General features: G+C 66.5%; 3 protein-coding genes across 3 annotated transcripts; 2 read left to right on the top strand and 1 right to left on the bottom strand.

Moving 5' to 3' along the window:
• The first annotated feature begins 1,969 nt into the window (after window positions 1-1,969).
• On the top strand, window positions 1,970-2,720 carry EMIHUDRAFT_354368 (hypothetical protein). The gene is made up of 2 exons (XM_005776908.1): window positions 1,970-2,047; window positions 2,211-2,720. The coding sequence occupies exons 1-2, from the start codon at window positions 2,020-2,022 to the stop codon at window positions 2,528-2,530; spliced, it is 348 nt and encodes a 115-aa protein (XP_005776965.1). The 5' UTR covers window positions 1,970-2,019; the 3' UTR covers window positions 2,531-2,720.
• Window positions 2,721-5,066: 2,346 nt separating this feature from the next.
• Window positions 5,067-6,230, top strand: EMIHUDRAFT_206515 (hypothetical protein; the record flags this gene model as incomplete). The annotated part of the gene is made up of 5 exons (XM_005776907.1): window positions 5,067-5,182; window positions 5,597-5,686; window positions 5,768-5,823; window positions 5,900-5,973; window positions 6,048-6,230. The coding sequence occupies 5 exons, from the start codon at window positions 5,067-5,069 to the stop codon at window positions 6,228-6,230; spliced, it is 519 nt and encodes a 172-aa protein (XP_005776964.1).
• Window positions 6,231-7,837: 1,607 nt separating this feature from the next.
• Window positions 7,838-12,748, bottom strand: EMIHUDRAFT_421444 (hypothetical protein; the record flags this gene model as incomplete). Its single annotated transcript, XM_005776906.1, has 9 exons — window positions 7,838-8,781; window positions 9,960-10,364; window positions 10,464-10,529; window positions 10,603-10,955; window positions 11,026-11,200; window positions 11,321-11,722; window positions 11,892-12,320; window positions 12,393-12,475; window positions 12,524-12,748. 8 exons carry the CDS (start codon window positions 12,746-12,748, stop codon window positions 10,238-10,240), a joined length of 1,860 nt encoding a protein of 619 aa, XP_005776963.1. The 3' UTR covers window positions 7,838-8,781; window positions 9,960-10,237.
• Between the last annotated feature and the right edge of the window lie 3,202 nt (window positions 12,749-15,950).

The raw sequence follows: 15,950 nt of genomic DNA, 5'->3' as shown, positions 1-15,950 counted from the left end.
CCCCCCCCTCTCCTCTCAACCCCCCAGGCGAGCCTCGGGCTCTGTGCCGGGGACGGCTCCTCCCCGCTCGCCGCCGCCTGCTACCACGGCCACGACAAGGCAGCGCCCGCCCCGACCGCCCCGCCTGCCGGCCTCGCCCTCTTGACGCCGTGCGCACTGTCGCGGCAGGTCGTGCGGCTGCTGCTCGAGTATGGCGCGGAGGGCGAGGCGGTGGCGGAGGGCGCGGCGTCGCCGCTCGCCGCGGCGGCGTGCATGGGGAGGACGGCGTGCGTGCGGCAGCTGCTGCGCGAGGGCGGCGGGGGCAAGGCCGGCCTGCACTCGCCCTTCGAGGGCCTCACGCCGCTGCAGTGGGCGCGCGCAAAGGGGCACAGAGCGTGCGCGAAGCTCCTCGAGGCGGACGAGGCGGCGGCAGCTGGCGAGGCGGCGGCGCCGCCCGCCGCCGCAACGCCGGGGGAGGGGGAGGGGGAGGAGAGCCCGAGGACGGCGGCTGCCTCGTCCCGCGCGCCGGCGGTGTCTGACGGGACATTGTTGCGGCTAGGCGCGAGGCGGCGGGCAGGCTTGTGCGAATGGCGGCGAGACAGCCGCTTGCTGCGGGGGCGGCGAGGCTTCGCCTGCTGCCGGCTCCGCGGCCGACAGGATCGCAGCGGGCGAGGGTGCGGCCGGTGCCGGTGCTGCGAGCGGGGGCGGAGCAGGCGGCGTCGCGGTCGTTTCCGCAGCGTCGGTGGGCAGCCGGTTGGGTGTGCCCGGGGCTGGTCTGGACGTGACGTGTCTTCCCTTCTGGCGCTGCAGGCGCGCAAGCTGGAGCTCCCGGAGGCGGCAGTGGAGGCCGAGGAGGAGGGCGGCAGCGCAGACGGCGAGGAGGAGGAGGCGCCGGCTTCGCCGGTGAAGCGAGATTTCACCACGTCGACAAAGGCGCGCGGCTTGTGGCGGGGGCATCCCTCTCCCCTCCGCAGTCTAGCGCTGGCGGCACGCAGGCGCCACCCGCCGCTCGCCCCGTCCCCCCCTCAGGAGAGCAAGATGGTGGCGGGCGGCTACCGCGAGGACTGGATCCAGTTTACGTGGCTCGCGGCAGGTGCCGCTCATCGCCCTCCCGCCCCCGCAGCCTCGCTCGCTCCCTTGCAGCCACGGGTGGCCCACGCCACCGCCTCTCTCCTCGCAGGCGCCGCCGTCTTCAGCGCGCTCTGCATGCTATTTGTGTACCTCGGCACGCCCCCGTCAGAGGAGGAGGCGCGCGAGGCGAACGGGAGCGGCAGCACGTAGGGCAGCACGTAGGGGCTGGCCGCCCCAACCCCCGCAGCCATGTGCAGGGCCCTCACGGGAGTTGCTGGGGCGCACGGCCCGGGGGGGGGGGGGGGGGGCAGGTAGGCGCGAGAGAGACGGCGCTGGAAGCGCGAGATGTGTCCATGGTGCGAGGACGGGAGGCGGCTATTCGGCGGGCGCGCAGGTCGCCGACCCCAAGCCGTTTGCGGCAGCTCTTCCGGGTGACTCCCGGTAGCTAGCGGTGGCGGAGAAAGGCGTACGGCGCGAGCAGTTTTGTGGCCCAGCGTTCGCAGCGTGTTGGGGGAGGAAGGGAGGTATCCCTGCCTTTGCGTGTGTGGTGTGTGTTGGTGGCGTCGGGAGAGGGGAGGTTGCCGGCTATCGTCGTTGGTCGTCGTGTGCAGGAGCTGCTCCTGTGCGCCCGTGAGCCAGGAGGGCGTCTCGTCAGTCTCGGCACTGGCAGAGTCCATCGAAGCCACCACGCAAGAAATTAAGTGCACAGGCACAGCTCGTCGAGTGTACCAACCGCGAGAGTGGGAGGGGGGCACGCCGCGGTGGACTCACTCCTTGCCCCATCCCCCCAAATCCTCCCCCACCCCACCCCCCCACCCCCCTTCGCTTTTCAATTCCCCTCTGATGTATGTGTGTGACAGTCTCGCCCTCCCTCTGCGATCACTTGGCGTTTTGGCGATTCGGCTTCTTTTATCTGCTCCCGTGCTCTTGCTCAGTCAGAGTGCTTGCTGCGCGCGGCGGGCGCGCGCGATGCAGATCTTCGTCAAGACCCTGACGGGTGCGCCTCGCCGCGCCCGGGCGCCGCGCGCTCCGTCGCCGCCCTTCTTTCCGCGCGACAGCACACCTGCAGCCACGAGCGTGCAGCGCGGCAGAGCCGACAGTCGACGGTCGACGAACGCCACCCCTCCTTGGGTGACGAACGCCACCCTCCTTGCGCGCAGGCAAGACGATCACTCTCGAGGTGGAGCCGTCTGACTCGATTGACAACGTCAAGGCCAAGATCCAGGACAAGGAGGGCATCCCGCCCGACCAGCAGCGCCTGATCTTCGCGGGCAAGCAGCTCGAGGATGGCCGCACCCTCTCTGACTACAACATTCAGAAGGAGTCGACCCTCCACCTCGTGCTCCGCCTGCGCGGCGGCATGGGCCACAAGTCCAACCCCTGGAAAAAGGCCCATTCCAAGATGCGCTGGAAGTGGAAGAAGAAGCGCACGCGCCGCCTGCAGCGCAAGCGCAGGAAGATGCGGCAGCGCTCCAAGTAAGTTTGGGCGCATTAGCGGGGCGGGCCGGCATGATCTTTCGTCGGCGCGGGCGGACACCAGCTGCGCCGGCGACGAGGATGCCGCGATGCAAGGCGGCCGCAACGCGCGCGTCGAGGGCGGAGAGAGCGGCCTGGTCCCGCGCTGTGAGGACTGGAGGTAGATGCCACCTTGAGCTTGTTTTGTGGTCTTTCATGCGCTTTTCAAAAGGGTGAGGTGTCCGGTTCAAACGACACGGCCGCAGCTCGTGTGCGTGTCGCCGTCTTTGTCCGGAGTGAATACTCCAACGCACTCGTCGGTGACGGTGTCCTCCAACCTGCGCCGCGCTCGGCGAACCTCGACAGCGCTTTCGGTGGCATGCAGCTCTTTGCGACAGAAGCCTGGAGAGCAGCTCCTCTGCTGCTCACACACTCTGCACAGTTGACACAGCCTACTGTGCGGCTGCCACAGCTGTGACAGCGATGGGCTCGCCCTCACTGGCCCTCAGTCACTTGTGCTGCGGCTTGTGTGAGCGACACTGCTCGGCGACTGCCGGCACACTGTGAGACCATGGGTGTGAGGTAAAACCACGCTACCAGCGCTTGGTCACATCGGCCCCGAGGTCAGATCCATCTACTCTGTTGATGACAAGACTTGTCTACTGGCTGGAGCCGAGCAGGAGGGCCCAGCGCACAACCCCTGGTCAACTCAGGGTCCACACCCCGTATAGGCCATACGACTCTCGACAGACTGAGGCGTGAGGGACAGACGACACTGGGGCGTGGGGGGTCTGTCGGCGCTCTCTATGTGCAACTGTGGTGCTGGTGGCGGGCTGGGAGGTATAGGTAGCGCTAGCGGGGTGTGCGATCGATGAGACCGTGGGGTGTGCGGCGCGCGCGGGGCCGCCGCTGCGAGATGCGCGGCCGACCGGGGCGTGCGCGGATCCACATGGCACAGCAATCTCACCATTGTGCATTGACTGAATTTACGCCGTCACCAGTGCCGAGTCCTTTCGGGTTTTTGCCAGCGCTTGCCCGGTCTCGCGACGTTACACTGGCGTGACGTGAAACAACAACGAAAAGGCGACGACACCCACACGAATCGATGGACCGACGCCCCAGGCCACCTCCTCGCTCCGCCCCGCCCGCGCAGGCTCGTGCCACGGGTGCACAGCCTCGCGCGGGCGCAGGACGCGCCTCCCCTGCCTCGCCGTCAAGCGTGCAGTCCTCCTTCTCTAACCTCGCGCGGGCGCAATCGGTGCAGCTAGTTGGAGGCTGTCACGTGGTAGCTCACTGCACAGTCCCATCCAGCACACAGCAACGTACGATCCGCCCTCCAACCTACAGAGTGCATCGTATACCTCTGAGTTCATCGAGGCCAAGCGGAGGGAGCTGGCGGCAGAGGCGCAGCAAGTGGAGGACGCAAGGGCTGAGCTGAGCCGGGAGCGGAGGAGGCACGAAGCGGCTGTTGAGGCGTGTCCAATCCCATCGCTGCCATCACTACTTCTTGCTACACAGCCCTGTGGCCCTCGGGCTGGATGAGACAGCACGGCTGCAGGAAGAAAGCTGCAGCGCCCGTGAGCCACGGCCCTCGCCCCATAGGAGCTGAAGCACGTCCGAGAGGAGCTCACAGTGGCAATGCCCAGCCGCGCCGCGGCGCGCATCCAGGCAGAGAAGCGGGCAACACAGGCCCGCATTGCCTTTGCAGAGCGGCAACAGCAGGCGCGAAGGCAATGCGGCTGCAGCCAAAAGCTAGCCTCGAGGGCTCAAAAGCAGCTGTGAGCCAGGCCCTCACGGTCCAAACCCACTGCAGGCGGCGGGAGAGGCGGCGAGGCGGGCCGCCGAGCAAGCGGTAGCGGCACAGGTGCGTCCTAGCGCCGCGTGGCCTCTGCGTACCCGCTCTTGCGACGGACGGACCCTCACTTTGTTGGAAACGAGAGCGGCAGGCGCGCTCGGAGCGCCGACACGCCCGCCAGGCGACGAGCGCCGCGCGCGCCATTCAAAAGTGGACACGCGCCGCCTCCGGCCGGCGGCGCGTCATCTCGATGAGGCGGGCGGCATTGGAGGCTAAGCACGGCCTTCGGCAGCGGATTGTGCGGCAAGTAGCTCGGCGGGAAGCGGCTGTTGCCGTCCAACGGCTTGCGCGTGGCAGGGCTGGGAGACGCGACGCGGCAGATCGCCGCGCTGTCCGCGCAGACGCTCGGCGTACTGAAACCGATGCAATCCGTTCCGCGACCCTTTCCGCCCTCACAGCTGCTTCGGGGGCGGGCGAGGGCCAGAGCGCACATGCACATGACGGTGCACCGAGGCAGGGTTGCGGCACGGCGGCGCTACTAGTGCTGCAGGCACACGCGCGTCGTCGGCTGGTGGCACAGCGGCTTGCGGCCGAGCGGCGCGCCGCGCTCGGCGAACGCGAAGCGCGTGCCGCCGGGCGAGAGGCGCGACGGGTTGCACGGGCGGTGGCGGTCGCGGCCGTGCGCATCCAGGCAGCGCAACGGCGACGTAGTGCCACCGCGGCGTTTGCTCCGAGGCGTGAGGCGCGCGTCGAAAAACGCCGCGCGATGGCTGCAATCCGTGTGGCAGCTGCCGCCTTTTTGCGCAGCAGCGGCGCGATTGAGGAGAAGGAGGCTCGTCGGATTCGCAACGCGGCCGCGGCTCTCTTGCAGGCGCCAGAGACGTTGTGGGGAGATGGAGGGAGCCGACGCTGAGACTCACTTCCACCCTTCTCGTGCAAAGGCTGCCTTGCGCGGGCGGCGCGATCGCGTGTTTGCCTCGCGGCTCTTGGCGTTGCCCACCGACCCACGCGTGGTCGTGCATTCCGTCTCGCTCGAAGCGGGGGTGCGCCGCCCCTCCCCACGCGAGCCACCATCGGCCGACCGGGCACGCACGTTCGCTCAGGGGCCTCGAGGCATCAACCCAACAATGCTCCACGTGGCTCTCCACGGAGTCATTGGCCACTCAACCCATACCTCTTATGCGGCCGACAGGTGCTCGCGCCGCTCGGCCAGTTGTGGTTTGTGCTCGAGCTGGGGTCCCTCCTCCGCGTGACTTCCAAGGTCCGCAGTCCACGCCGACGCACCGCGCCGAGCAGTGCCGATGGTAGCGCGCAAGTTCGATTCGAGGAGATTTTCCAAGTTCGCCTTGTCGACGTGGAGACCCGGAGCTTCCGCACAGCGGAGCGGTGAGTTTCCGACGTTTCGGCCTCGCCGCTTCGTCTCAACACTCAAGATCAGCGCTACTTTACACATCGTCCCGTGAACAGGCTGCGCGAGCTGATCTGCGATTCGGGGCGTGATGAGGCACAATTCACCCAGCTGCGTCCGCCCCGCGGAGGGAATTCAACCTTATCATGACTATCAGAGGGTATAGATAGATTATGGGATGGGTCGCCTAGTACTCATGGCCATCATGCGACCGCAGGCCTCCGTCGAGACGGACTTGGTACTCACCCTCTTTGGCAAGCACGAGGTACGGCCTGTCACGGCCTGTGCGCCCTTCTCGCTCTGTTGCACGCCGGCTCTTCACACCCGGTCTGTGAGTAGGAGCGGCCGGTGCAGGCCCTCGGCGAGGCTTACATCAATCTGCGCGAGATGGCGGCCTCGGGTGTGGACTTTGCGCCCCCGCGTGTGCTCGAGATCCTCAATAGCCGCGACGAGGCCGTCGGCCATTTCTCCATCTCAGTGACTGCTGTCGTTGCCTTCACTGCGCTGCACTACTTTGTTTGAGGGCGGAAAGAAGGGCGGCGACGGAGCGCGCGGCGCCCGGGCGCGGCGAGGCGCACCCGTCAGGGTCTTGACGAAGATCTGCATCGCGCGCGCCCGCCGCGCGCAGCAAGCACTCTGACTGAGCAAGAGCACGCGCTGCACACGGGAGCAGATAAAAGAAGCCGAATCCGCCAAATGATCGCAGAGGGAGGGCGAGACTGTCACACACATACACCAGAGGAATTGAAAAGCGAAGGGGGGTGGGGGGGTGGGGTGGGGTAGGATTTGGGGGGATGGGGCAAGGAGTGAGTCCACCGCGGCGTGCCCCCCTCCCACTCTCGCGGTTGGTACACTCGACGAGCTGTGCCTGTGCACTTAATTTCTTGCGTGGTGGCTTCGATGGACTCTGCCAGTGCCGAGACTGACGAGACGCCCTCCTGGCTCACGGGCGCACAGGAGCAGCTCCTGCACACGACGACCAAGGCGTCACCGGCGGAGGAGGAGGAGCCGGATTGGCTCTCTAGCGCTCAGCAGCACCTGCAGGGCGCCGAGGTAGAACAGCAGCGCCGCATGCAGGAGGCGGTGGCAGAGGCGGCGCGCGTGGCGCGCGCCGAGGCCGAGGCCGAGGCGGCGGCGATGCTGCAACGGGCGGTGGCGGAGGCAGAGGCGAGGGCGCGCGCCGAGGCGGCGGCGGCAGCGCAGGCCAGCTACAGGCACGACCCAGCCGAGGCAGAGAAGCGGCTTCAGAAGGCGGTGGCGGAGGCAGAGGCGAGGGCGCGGGCCGAGGCGGCGGCCGAGGCGCGGGCCGAGGCGGCGGCGGTAGCGCAGGCGGCGGCGGCGGCGCAGGCCAGCTATAGGCACGACCCGGCCGAGGCAGAGCAGCGGCTCAAGCAGGCGGTGGCGGAGGCGGAGGCGAGGGCGCGGGCCGAGGCGCGCGCCGAGGCGGGAGCTCAGGCGCGCGCCGAGGCTCGTAAGCTCGTCAACCCCTCCCTCGTCGCTGCGCTCGACGGGATGGCGAGTCGGCAGCTGTCTCTTCTCGACAGCCCGAGAGGCACCGACCCGCCGCCGCACGGGTCGGCGGGCAGGCCCCCGAAGCCGCCGCCGATGGGCAAGCTCAAGCTGGAGGCAGCCACCGCCGCCGCCGCCCCGCCGGGCCCCGGCGCTGGCGGCCCTCTACCCGCCGGTTGGCCCACGGGGTCAGCGCTCGGTAGCATGCTCAGCGCAGACAGCATGCTCGATGCAGATCCTCGCATCCACACACCCGCACCGCCCGAGAGTGGCCCCCTGCCCCCACGCGATGCTGCCAGTACGCTGCACGATGCTCTCTCCGACCTCCACCCCCCCCCCACCCCCCCACCTTGCTCCGCCCCGCCCCGCAGGCCCGGCACCCCGAGTGCCGGCTGGGAGGCAGCGCGCTGGGACTCGCCCCGCCCCGCCTCGGCCGGCGCCGCGGTCCCCCGCATCGCCCTCCCCGGCGGCACCGCTTCGGCCGCCTCCTCCGCCGCCGCCTCGCCGGCCGCCCACTCGCCTGCGGCTTGCGGCTCCGCGTCTGCGTCGCCCGGCCCCCTCAGCCCGGCAGACCTCGGCCTCTTCGACTCCCTCATGCCGGCGGCGCCGCCGCGGCCGCCGCAAGCCGTCGCCACCCGAGCCCCGCCGCAGGCAGTGGCGACCCCCGCCGCCCCCGCGGCCTCCACGGGACAGGCGCCGGGCGCCAACTACTTCCCTCCCACGCCCGCCGGCCAGCCCACGGCACCGCACCTCATGCAGACGCGCGCCGCGGACTGGGCGGCGACCGTCTCCGCCGCCGCCGCCGCGCCGCGCCCTCCCGCCACCGCGCGCGGCCACGAGGCACGTCCGGTCTCCGCGCCGGCGTCCGCCGTTCGCAGCTCCTCGGCCCCGGTGGTTGGGGCACCCGGCGCCGCCGAGGCCGCGCACCAAAAGCAAGTGCTCTGCGCCATGTTCCCGGAGGTGCGCGCCGAGCGGATCGAGGCGGCGCTCGCGTCGACGGGGAGCGTCGAGGCGGCCGTCGAGCTCCTGCTCCGCGACGGCGGCGCCTCGCCCACCGCCGTCGCTTCGCCCGCCGCCGGAGCAGTGCGCAACGTATCGCCACAGTCGCGCTTCTCGTCTGCGCGCGCAGAGGAGTGGCGGCCGGCGAGGGCCATGGGCCAGGGCCCGCCGCCGCCGCCGCCGCCGCCCGTGAGCGAGGTCAAGTTCAAGAAGGGGTGGTTTCGGTCGGGGCCGCGCATGGCCAAGGACAAAGACAGCGTGTACTACTGAGGACGGTCGGCTGCGGCTGCGAGCGGACGGACAGAGAGCTGGGAGCGCCCTCGATGAGGGACGAGACCGCGGGAGTCTGCGACGGGGGAGAGCAAGGTGGAGAGAAGCGACGACCGACGGGCAGAGCTTGGTACCGGCGCCGCAATCTAGAGGCGAGACGCTCTCGCCCAGAGAGGGCAGAGGCTGTTGGGGAGTTGCACAGAGGTGAAGAGCGCACGTAAAGCGGGCGTTGAACCATAGTGTTGTCTGATTTGCTCTGTGACGTTTTGCACACATGCCTCTGTGAAACAGAAACAGTGAAAAAAAAACTGTTCAGTTTTCAAAGGCAAAACACGACGCTCTGCGGTTGGTGCACCCCTCACACTGACACATTCCCCTCATCCCTTACCCTTGGCTGAGCACATCTACCTGCGAGCTAGTCTCTCCGCATTCTCTCCCCTAGTCATCCGCCCGCGCCGCGCGCCATCTAATGGGCGTCTAGTGCAGCCACTGACGGCACTATTCCAAAGGAGCGGTCGATGCCTCGCCTAGAGTTCGGGTGGACTTGCGCACTGCTTAGCCTTGAGGGGGGAGTGTGTGTGAGGTGGTGTAATGTTGTCCCGTTTCAGGCGGCAGGTCAGGGGATTAGCCGGGAGGATTCGGCAGCTCAGCCGGGGGCTGAGCGTCTGCAGGCAGCCTTCCGCTCGCGCCGAAATTCACAGCCCTCCCGGGCCGACGGGGTGCTCCTTGGATCGGGCCCCGCTCCCCGCTTTTCCTGTACCTGGACTGTCCGGGTCAGGAGGGTGAGAGTATTGGGTGGGCGAGGGAAGTACATCTGGCGGGTGGCGATTGAGGGACAGCAAGAGGGCTGATTGGGGGGTCAATGGGCGCGCGGGCGGCGCTTCGTGGTCCTGGGCGAGCAGGGGCAGTGGTTAGGAGTCTTGGGCCTGGAGATATGAGGATTGTCGAGATGTCGTGCGAGAGCGGTAGGTGGGGGAAGGTAGCGCGGCTGGAGAGTGGTGTCCGAGGGACAGTGATGAGTTGTCAGTTGGGGCGCGAGACGCGCGGGACAGTGTTGGAGGCGGCCAGTGAGGTAGGGTTGGCTTTGAGCAGTGCAGCGAGTGTGTGGTCAAGCGTGGGAGCGGCGCGCGAGCACCGGATTTTTTTGCTGTGCGAGTCGAGTTGGGGACAATGATGAGTTGTCAGTTGGGGCGCGAGACGCGCGGGACAGTGTTGGAGGCGGCCAGTGAGGTAGGGTTGGCTTTGAGCAGTGCAGCGAGTGTGTGGTCAAGCGTGGGAGTGGCGCGCGAGCACCGGATTTTTTTGCTGTGCGAGTCGAGTTCGTGGCCGGTGCGCGGGAAACTCGCCGAAAACCCGCGCAGCCGGCCGATTGTACGACCGAGGTCGCTGATTGTACGACCGAGGTCGCAGAGCCTTGGCGACGCGACGCGCACGTCGCCAAGGAGTTCGTAAAATGTCAGAGTTTTTTTAAACAGTGAAAGATATACAATCCTCTCAGCACTCGAGGCCGGCGCGCAGCGGGCGGATCGCGGCGAGGTCGCGAGATCGCACAGGTGGAATTTGAGGGATCACTCTCTGCGAAGGGCGGGGCCGTCCCGTGCGGCCTCGGCTCTCTCTCTCGCCGGTGTGCGGCTCCGGTGAGCGTCTCTACGCAGCGGTTGGGGGACGCGGTGGACTGTGGGTCGTCTCGAGTGCGCCCCTGCGCCCTGCTCTCTCACAGTCGGGGCGCGCCAAGTGCGTCGCACAAGGCGTCACGCGCCCGCGAATGCCATCACGGAAGCCACGAATGACATCACCATCTTGGGGCGCACCTCGACGAGGTCCTCGGGCAAGCAGAAGAGCGCACAGCCCAGCTTGCGGGCGCACGCGATCGCGTACCTGCGCGGCAGCGAGCGGTGAGGGTGAGCTCCATCGAACGCCTCTTCGGCGGGGGGGGGTGAGGCGGGGGCGGTGAGGTGGGAGGTGTGTGTTGCGCACTTTGCGTTGAGCAGCCGCGACTCGTCGGTGGCGCCGTCGGCGAGAAGGTCGCGGTTGACGCAACGCCTATGGGGGCCGTCGGGTCGGTGAGAGTGCGCCGCCGCCCTGGCCACATGCCTCCCGAAGGCCGGAAGCGCGCCGCTCCACCGCCGTGAGCAGGTCCAGCAGGAACAGGCCGTCGGCCAGGCTCTTGTCGCCAAAGTCCTTCATGCGCGAGGCGTAGCCGGCGGCCTCGACCGTCTCGTTGGCCCACCGCACCATCGCCGAGTCGGTCGAGCGGGGCGTCTTGCTCTTGAGCGTGGCGAGGAAGGAGACGAGGTGGGCGCGCATCAGCTGCCAGATGAGGGCGAGCGAGAGCTTCTTGCTGCCGTCCACTGCGATGTCGGAGCCGGCGACGCCGACGAGGGAGAACTTGAATTCGCCCTTGCCGATCGCGATGGCGTAGTTGACATTCTCGACCTGCTTGAAGACCATCCCCGGCTTGCGGTTCACCTGTCACGCGAGGGGAAGTGGACGGGATCGAGACGGCACCCCGTGCGCTACAGAGCGGGCAGGCCCTCACCTTGGACCACTCGACGACGCCAGGCTGCACGTGGTCCATCACCGAGAGCAGCACGAGCCCGTCGCGGACGCCGTCGTACAGGTTGTCCACGTACACGCCGTCGATGCCCAGCGAGTTGATCCACAGGCGGAAGGCGCGCTCCTCGCGCGAGTCGCCGACGTCGTCGTCTTCGAGCCTGGAGCGTGGAGTGTGGCGGCGAGGTGAGAGCCGGGGCCGGGCCTAGCGTAGGCGTGTGCCGGTCCGTGCGGGTGTCAGTTGTGGTCTGTGCGCGTGCGTGGGTGCGAGGGTGACGCACTCGTCAAAGAGCTTGAGCTCCTCCTCGTCGAGCGGCTCCAGGGCAGGGCACGCGTTGAAGAGCCCCGCCACAAAGGCGAGGTTGAGCTTCTCGTTGGCGGACACGATGTCCTTGGGCCGGATGCTGAAGTCGGAGCCGAGTCGGCGGCCGGCGGAGACAACCTGCTGCGCGCGCGCGGTCTTGTCGCCGAGGCGCATCACGTCGGCAGCGCTCACACGCCTGCCGGGGTCGATCTGCTGCAGCAGGTGCGCATAGATCTCCGAGTCGGCGACGTCGGACCCAAAGTTGCGGAGCCGGCGGCTGCAGCTCGACTGAGCGAGGTGGTAGTTGACCCAGCGCATGAGCAGCTGCTCGGGCGGCAGCTTGAGCAGGTCCTCGAGCGTCTCGCCCTCGAGGAGCAGCCTGCTCGAGGCGAGGGCGTGAGGGAACGAGAGGGTACGAGGCAGGACAAGTGAAGAAGTGCGGGTCGGGGTCGGGAACTGGGAGATTGGCGAGACAGGGACGAGAGGGTACGAAGCAGGACAAGTGAAGAAGTGCGGGTCGGCGTCGGGAACTGGGAGATTGGCGAGACAGGGAGGCGAGCCTGATGAGGAACGGGTTCGAGCGCAGGTTGATCTTCGAGAGGAGCGCCATCTTGACCATCTGCCAGACGAGCCCTAGGATGAGGTGCGGCTGGCCCTCGATGATGTCCTCAGCCCCGACGTTGACGACCTTGATGCCGCTGCCCTTGGCCGCGCTGATGGCCAGATTCTGATTCTCGGTCACGTGGAAGCGGCTCGGCTTGGATGGAGAGATACGGTTGACGGCGCGCTCATCGATTGCGCCCGGCGCCGCCTCGTTGAGCAGCCTGCACAGCAGCATGCCGTCGGAGACGGCAGAGAAGAGGCCATCTGCCGTCGCAATCGGCAGGAGGTGGGACAGGCTCTCGTCGTCGGCGAGCCTTGCGTTGATGAAGTCAGAAAACGCCTTGCACTCCTCCTCGGCGTAGGAATGGACCGACCTATCCAGACAAGAGAGAAAGCCTCGCTGCCGAGACACGGTGCTGCTGCACTCCTCCTAGGAATGGACCGACCTCGCGTCTGCGCCGCCGTAGCCCTGCACCTTCTTGGCGAGTGCCACTATCTCGGCTCCCCGCTGCGCGGCTTTTGCAAACTCCTCAAAGGTGACTTTGTTGTCTCCGTTGGCGTCGCTGTCCTCAATGACGTCGTCTGCCGCCGCGGGGTCGGCGCCCATCTTGGTCAGGGCGGAGCGCATCTCGCCCGCGGTGATGGAGCCCGAGCCGTCGGTATCGAGCGAGGCGAAGAGCTTGCGAAGCTTTGAGACGTCAATGTCCTCGGACGAGAGAGCTTGCGAAGCATTGGACGAGAGGCCGTGCTTCGCACCTGCCTCAACACATCCCGTGAGCGAGCGAGCGCGGCGCTGGGCCATTTCCGGCCGAAAAGCGAATGGGGCGGCCGGGAAGCGATTGCAAATGCCGGCAAGGCCGCTGCTATAGGAACAAGAAAACAAAAACCCTGTCGCGCGCATGAACAGAACTGGAGTAGTAGGAGCGCATCGGGAGGAGCAGGTTGCCGTCCGCGTCGGGAACTGGGAGATTGGCGAGACAGGGAGGCGAGCCTGATGAGGAACGTGAGCGCAGGTTGATCTTTCTTCGAGAGGAGCGCCATCTTGCTTGATTGACCATCTGCCAGACGAGCCCTAGGATGAGGTGCGGCTGGCCCTCGATGATGTCCTCAGCCCCGACGTTGACGACCTTGATGCCGCTGCCCTTGGCCGCGCTGATGGCCAGATTCTGATTCTCGGTCACCAGACCCCAGGAGTCTCAGTTCCCCCCATCCCAGTTTTGACCGCGCAGCTCGCAAGACTTGTCGTGCACTCGCAGCCTCTCTGCGCCTCTCATGCTGCCGCGGCGCCTGCGGGAAGTTCAGTCTTTCCGGAAGATATCGTCGAGTTTTGAAAGCTGCGCGGTCAAACCTGGGGGGAAATAAGAGCGTCACGACGGACTTAAGGTTACCCCTAAGCTCTTCTGACTGACGCTTCTCACTCCCCATCGAGCTCTTCTTGCAGCGCGGCTCTTCCTGTGTGCAGGCACAGAGTTCCGTGCAAGCCGTCCAACGTGATAGGAACGAGTGTATCGCTTCGACGGATCGACCGTGCTTGTTATCAAGACCGATGTGACGCACACAGTGACACATCAGACGCGACACATATTCTCCCACCCGCCAGGCCGCCAAAACGCTCTCGACGAGAGCCACAAGAAGGCGTCCGCACAGCAAGCCGGTGGAGGCCGAGCGCGCGGAGTCACGAGGGCGTGCCGGCCGTGGGCCCGGACGAAGGTCCTGGCTCGAAACGCGAGCAGAGGCCGCCGTGTGGGGCCATGGCGAGCCTCGGCGAGAAAGGTCAGCACCCTATCTCACGCGGTCGGTTGGGTGGACAACCCAACTCACCAACCCAACCCGTGCCGACAACCCAACCCAACCCAAAAAGCACGATTCTCCTGCTGGGCCCTCAGTCAGCCCACAGGGGTGGTTGAGGGGTTGAGGGTTGAGGCCCCCCCTCAACCATCTGGTTGACGGTTGAGACCTCCCGTCAACCCTTTAGTTGGGGGTTTCCGGGGCCTATTCACAGGCTCGCGCGTGAGCAAAAAAAGAAAGATAAACCGGAACAGCCCTGCCGCGCCAAAATCGCTTTGCCTGCGGCGCGCTCTTGCGCTCCTCGTACCTCGAGCGCAATCCATAAGTAGGAGACGCTCACTGTCGCCATTCAGGCGCCTGATCTTTCAGCAAAGCGATGGCCTACCAGGTACGAGTTCATTCAGATGCGCGCCCGGCAGAAGACGCTTGTGATGCCGCATGCAGTGGAATGCGCACAGAGAACGGACGGCAAGAGAAGGCAGGGGGAAGGAAGAGAAACGGCTGGTGAAGCTCAGCTCTTCACGCCGGAATTTTCACAGCAGAAAAAGATTTTTTTCGCGGAAATCACGATGTCAACCCTCCCCAAGACCCAAGTTGTGTGATCTGGTGCTTGTAGGGCTTGAGAGTGGCCTGCCATGTCACAGGAAGGACTGTGGTTGCAGGAGAGTACCACCAGCCATCACTTTGTTGGTAGAGTATACCCCACCTTCACCCATCAGTGATTTCTTTTTGGTTTCCCATAAGTAAAGTCAGGGGTCGTGCTGCTCGGAACGTCTGGTGAGCTTATGTCGCTGTTTCGCACCACGCCGGCGCTCCGTGCGGCTTGCCCCGTCACGCTGGCACTGCCCGACCTGACGCCCCAGCAGCTCGCCGAGCGGTTCGCACGGTCCGCCTCGCCGCCATTTCGTGACAGCGCGTGTCCGAGTCGCTAATGGCGATGGTACCTACCATTTGTTGTAGGTGTGCCCGTGCGGAGCTCGGTGCTGAGCTCGCCCCGGGTGTGGCCGAGGCGCTGGCGAGCCATTTTGCCACGACGCGCGGGGCGGAGCCGGAAGGCGCGCTCCCGCCCGCTGTTCTGATTGAGGGCTTGATGCAGCCCGCCGCGGGCCGGTACACGCTGCGCGGTGGCCAGGAGATGCAGCTGAGCGACCTCTTCTCGGCCACCGCATGAGATTTGGTTCCCGGCCGCGTGAGGTTTGGTTCCCGGCTCTCTCCCGGCCGGCATGGCTCCCTGAGCCGCGCCTCACCCATCGCACCTCCACGCGCCATTTCGCGTGGAATTGCCCGCCGGGTCTCTCATCTCGCGCTCGTTGGGTCGGGCAACTACACATCCATCCCATCCTCCCGCGCTCTTCAGCGCACCCACGAGAATTCTCTCACACGCTTTCTCGCTTTCCTCTCTATCTGTCTCCTGTTCCAGTTGGTTGAGCTGCTTTGAGTTGATGAGGTTCCACGGAGAGAGCACAGAGCTCAGAGCTCTGCGCGCCTGCGCGCAGCCAAACAATAGAGGTATGTATAATTGTCTTTTCATTTTTAGTGTGTACAAAGAGGACCACGGACCAAGCGTTGAGTGTATGAGGTCACAGAGCCCCAGGCCCTGTGAGCAAGCGCGTACGTACTTGCACATGGACATGCACATGACATGACATGCATGTGCATGTGCACATGTGCATGTGCATGTGCATGTGCATGTGCATGTGTGTCATGTATCCCCGTTGGGCATCTGGCCAGGTCCGCGCTCGTCCCCGTTCATATTCCACCACTCTCGCAGCATTTCGCGACACGGCTCGAGCTGCGCCAGATCGTTGCAGCGCGACCGCCATTGCATCTGCAGGCTGTCCGGCCCGGAGTTGATGCCGTTGGTTGGTCCGCGCGCAATGACGTAGCCACGCTCCTCCCTCGTCCTGCCGAAATCGTCGTCTGGCGCGAGCTCGACGGGGAAGCGCGCGCGCAGCGCCGCAACTTCAGCGGCACTGTTCGCCTGCAGCACCACGCCAATTTCCACGGCTCCAGGCTGCGAGTTGCCGAACCCCCAAGCTGTCTGACCAAAGTTCTGCGAGCCGACGAACATCACGCCGCGCGTGCCGTCCGCCGACGTCGCCAGCATCGCCTTGCCGTGCAGGATGGGCGTCAGAGCTGGCTGCAGACTCGGTGGCAAGCCCTGCAGGGTCGGCGGCGGCGGCGGGCGGACGGGGTCAAACTTGGGGATCGCGTCG

This window comes from Emiliania huxleyi (assembly GCF_000372725.1).
Source record: "Emiliania huxleyi CCMP1516 unplaced genomic scaffold EMIHUscaffold_27, whole genome shotgun sequence".
Taxonomy (NCBI): Eukaryota; Haptophyta; order Isochrysidales; family Noelaerhabdaceae; genus Emiliania; species Emiliania huxleyi.
Note: the sequence above shows the minus strand (reverse complement) of the source record. Positions and strands in the feature narration are given on the sequence as shown.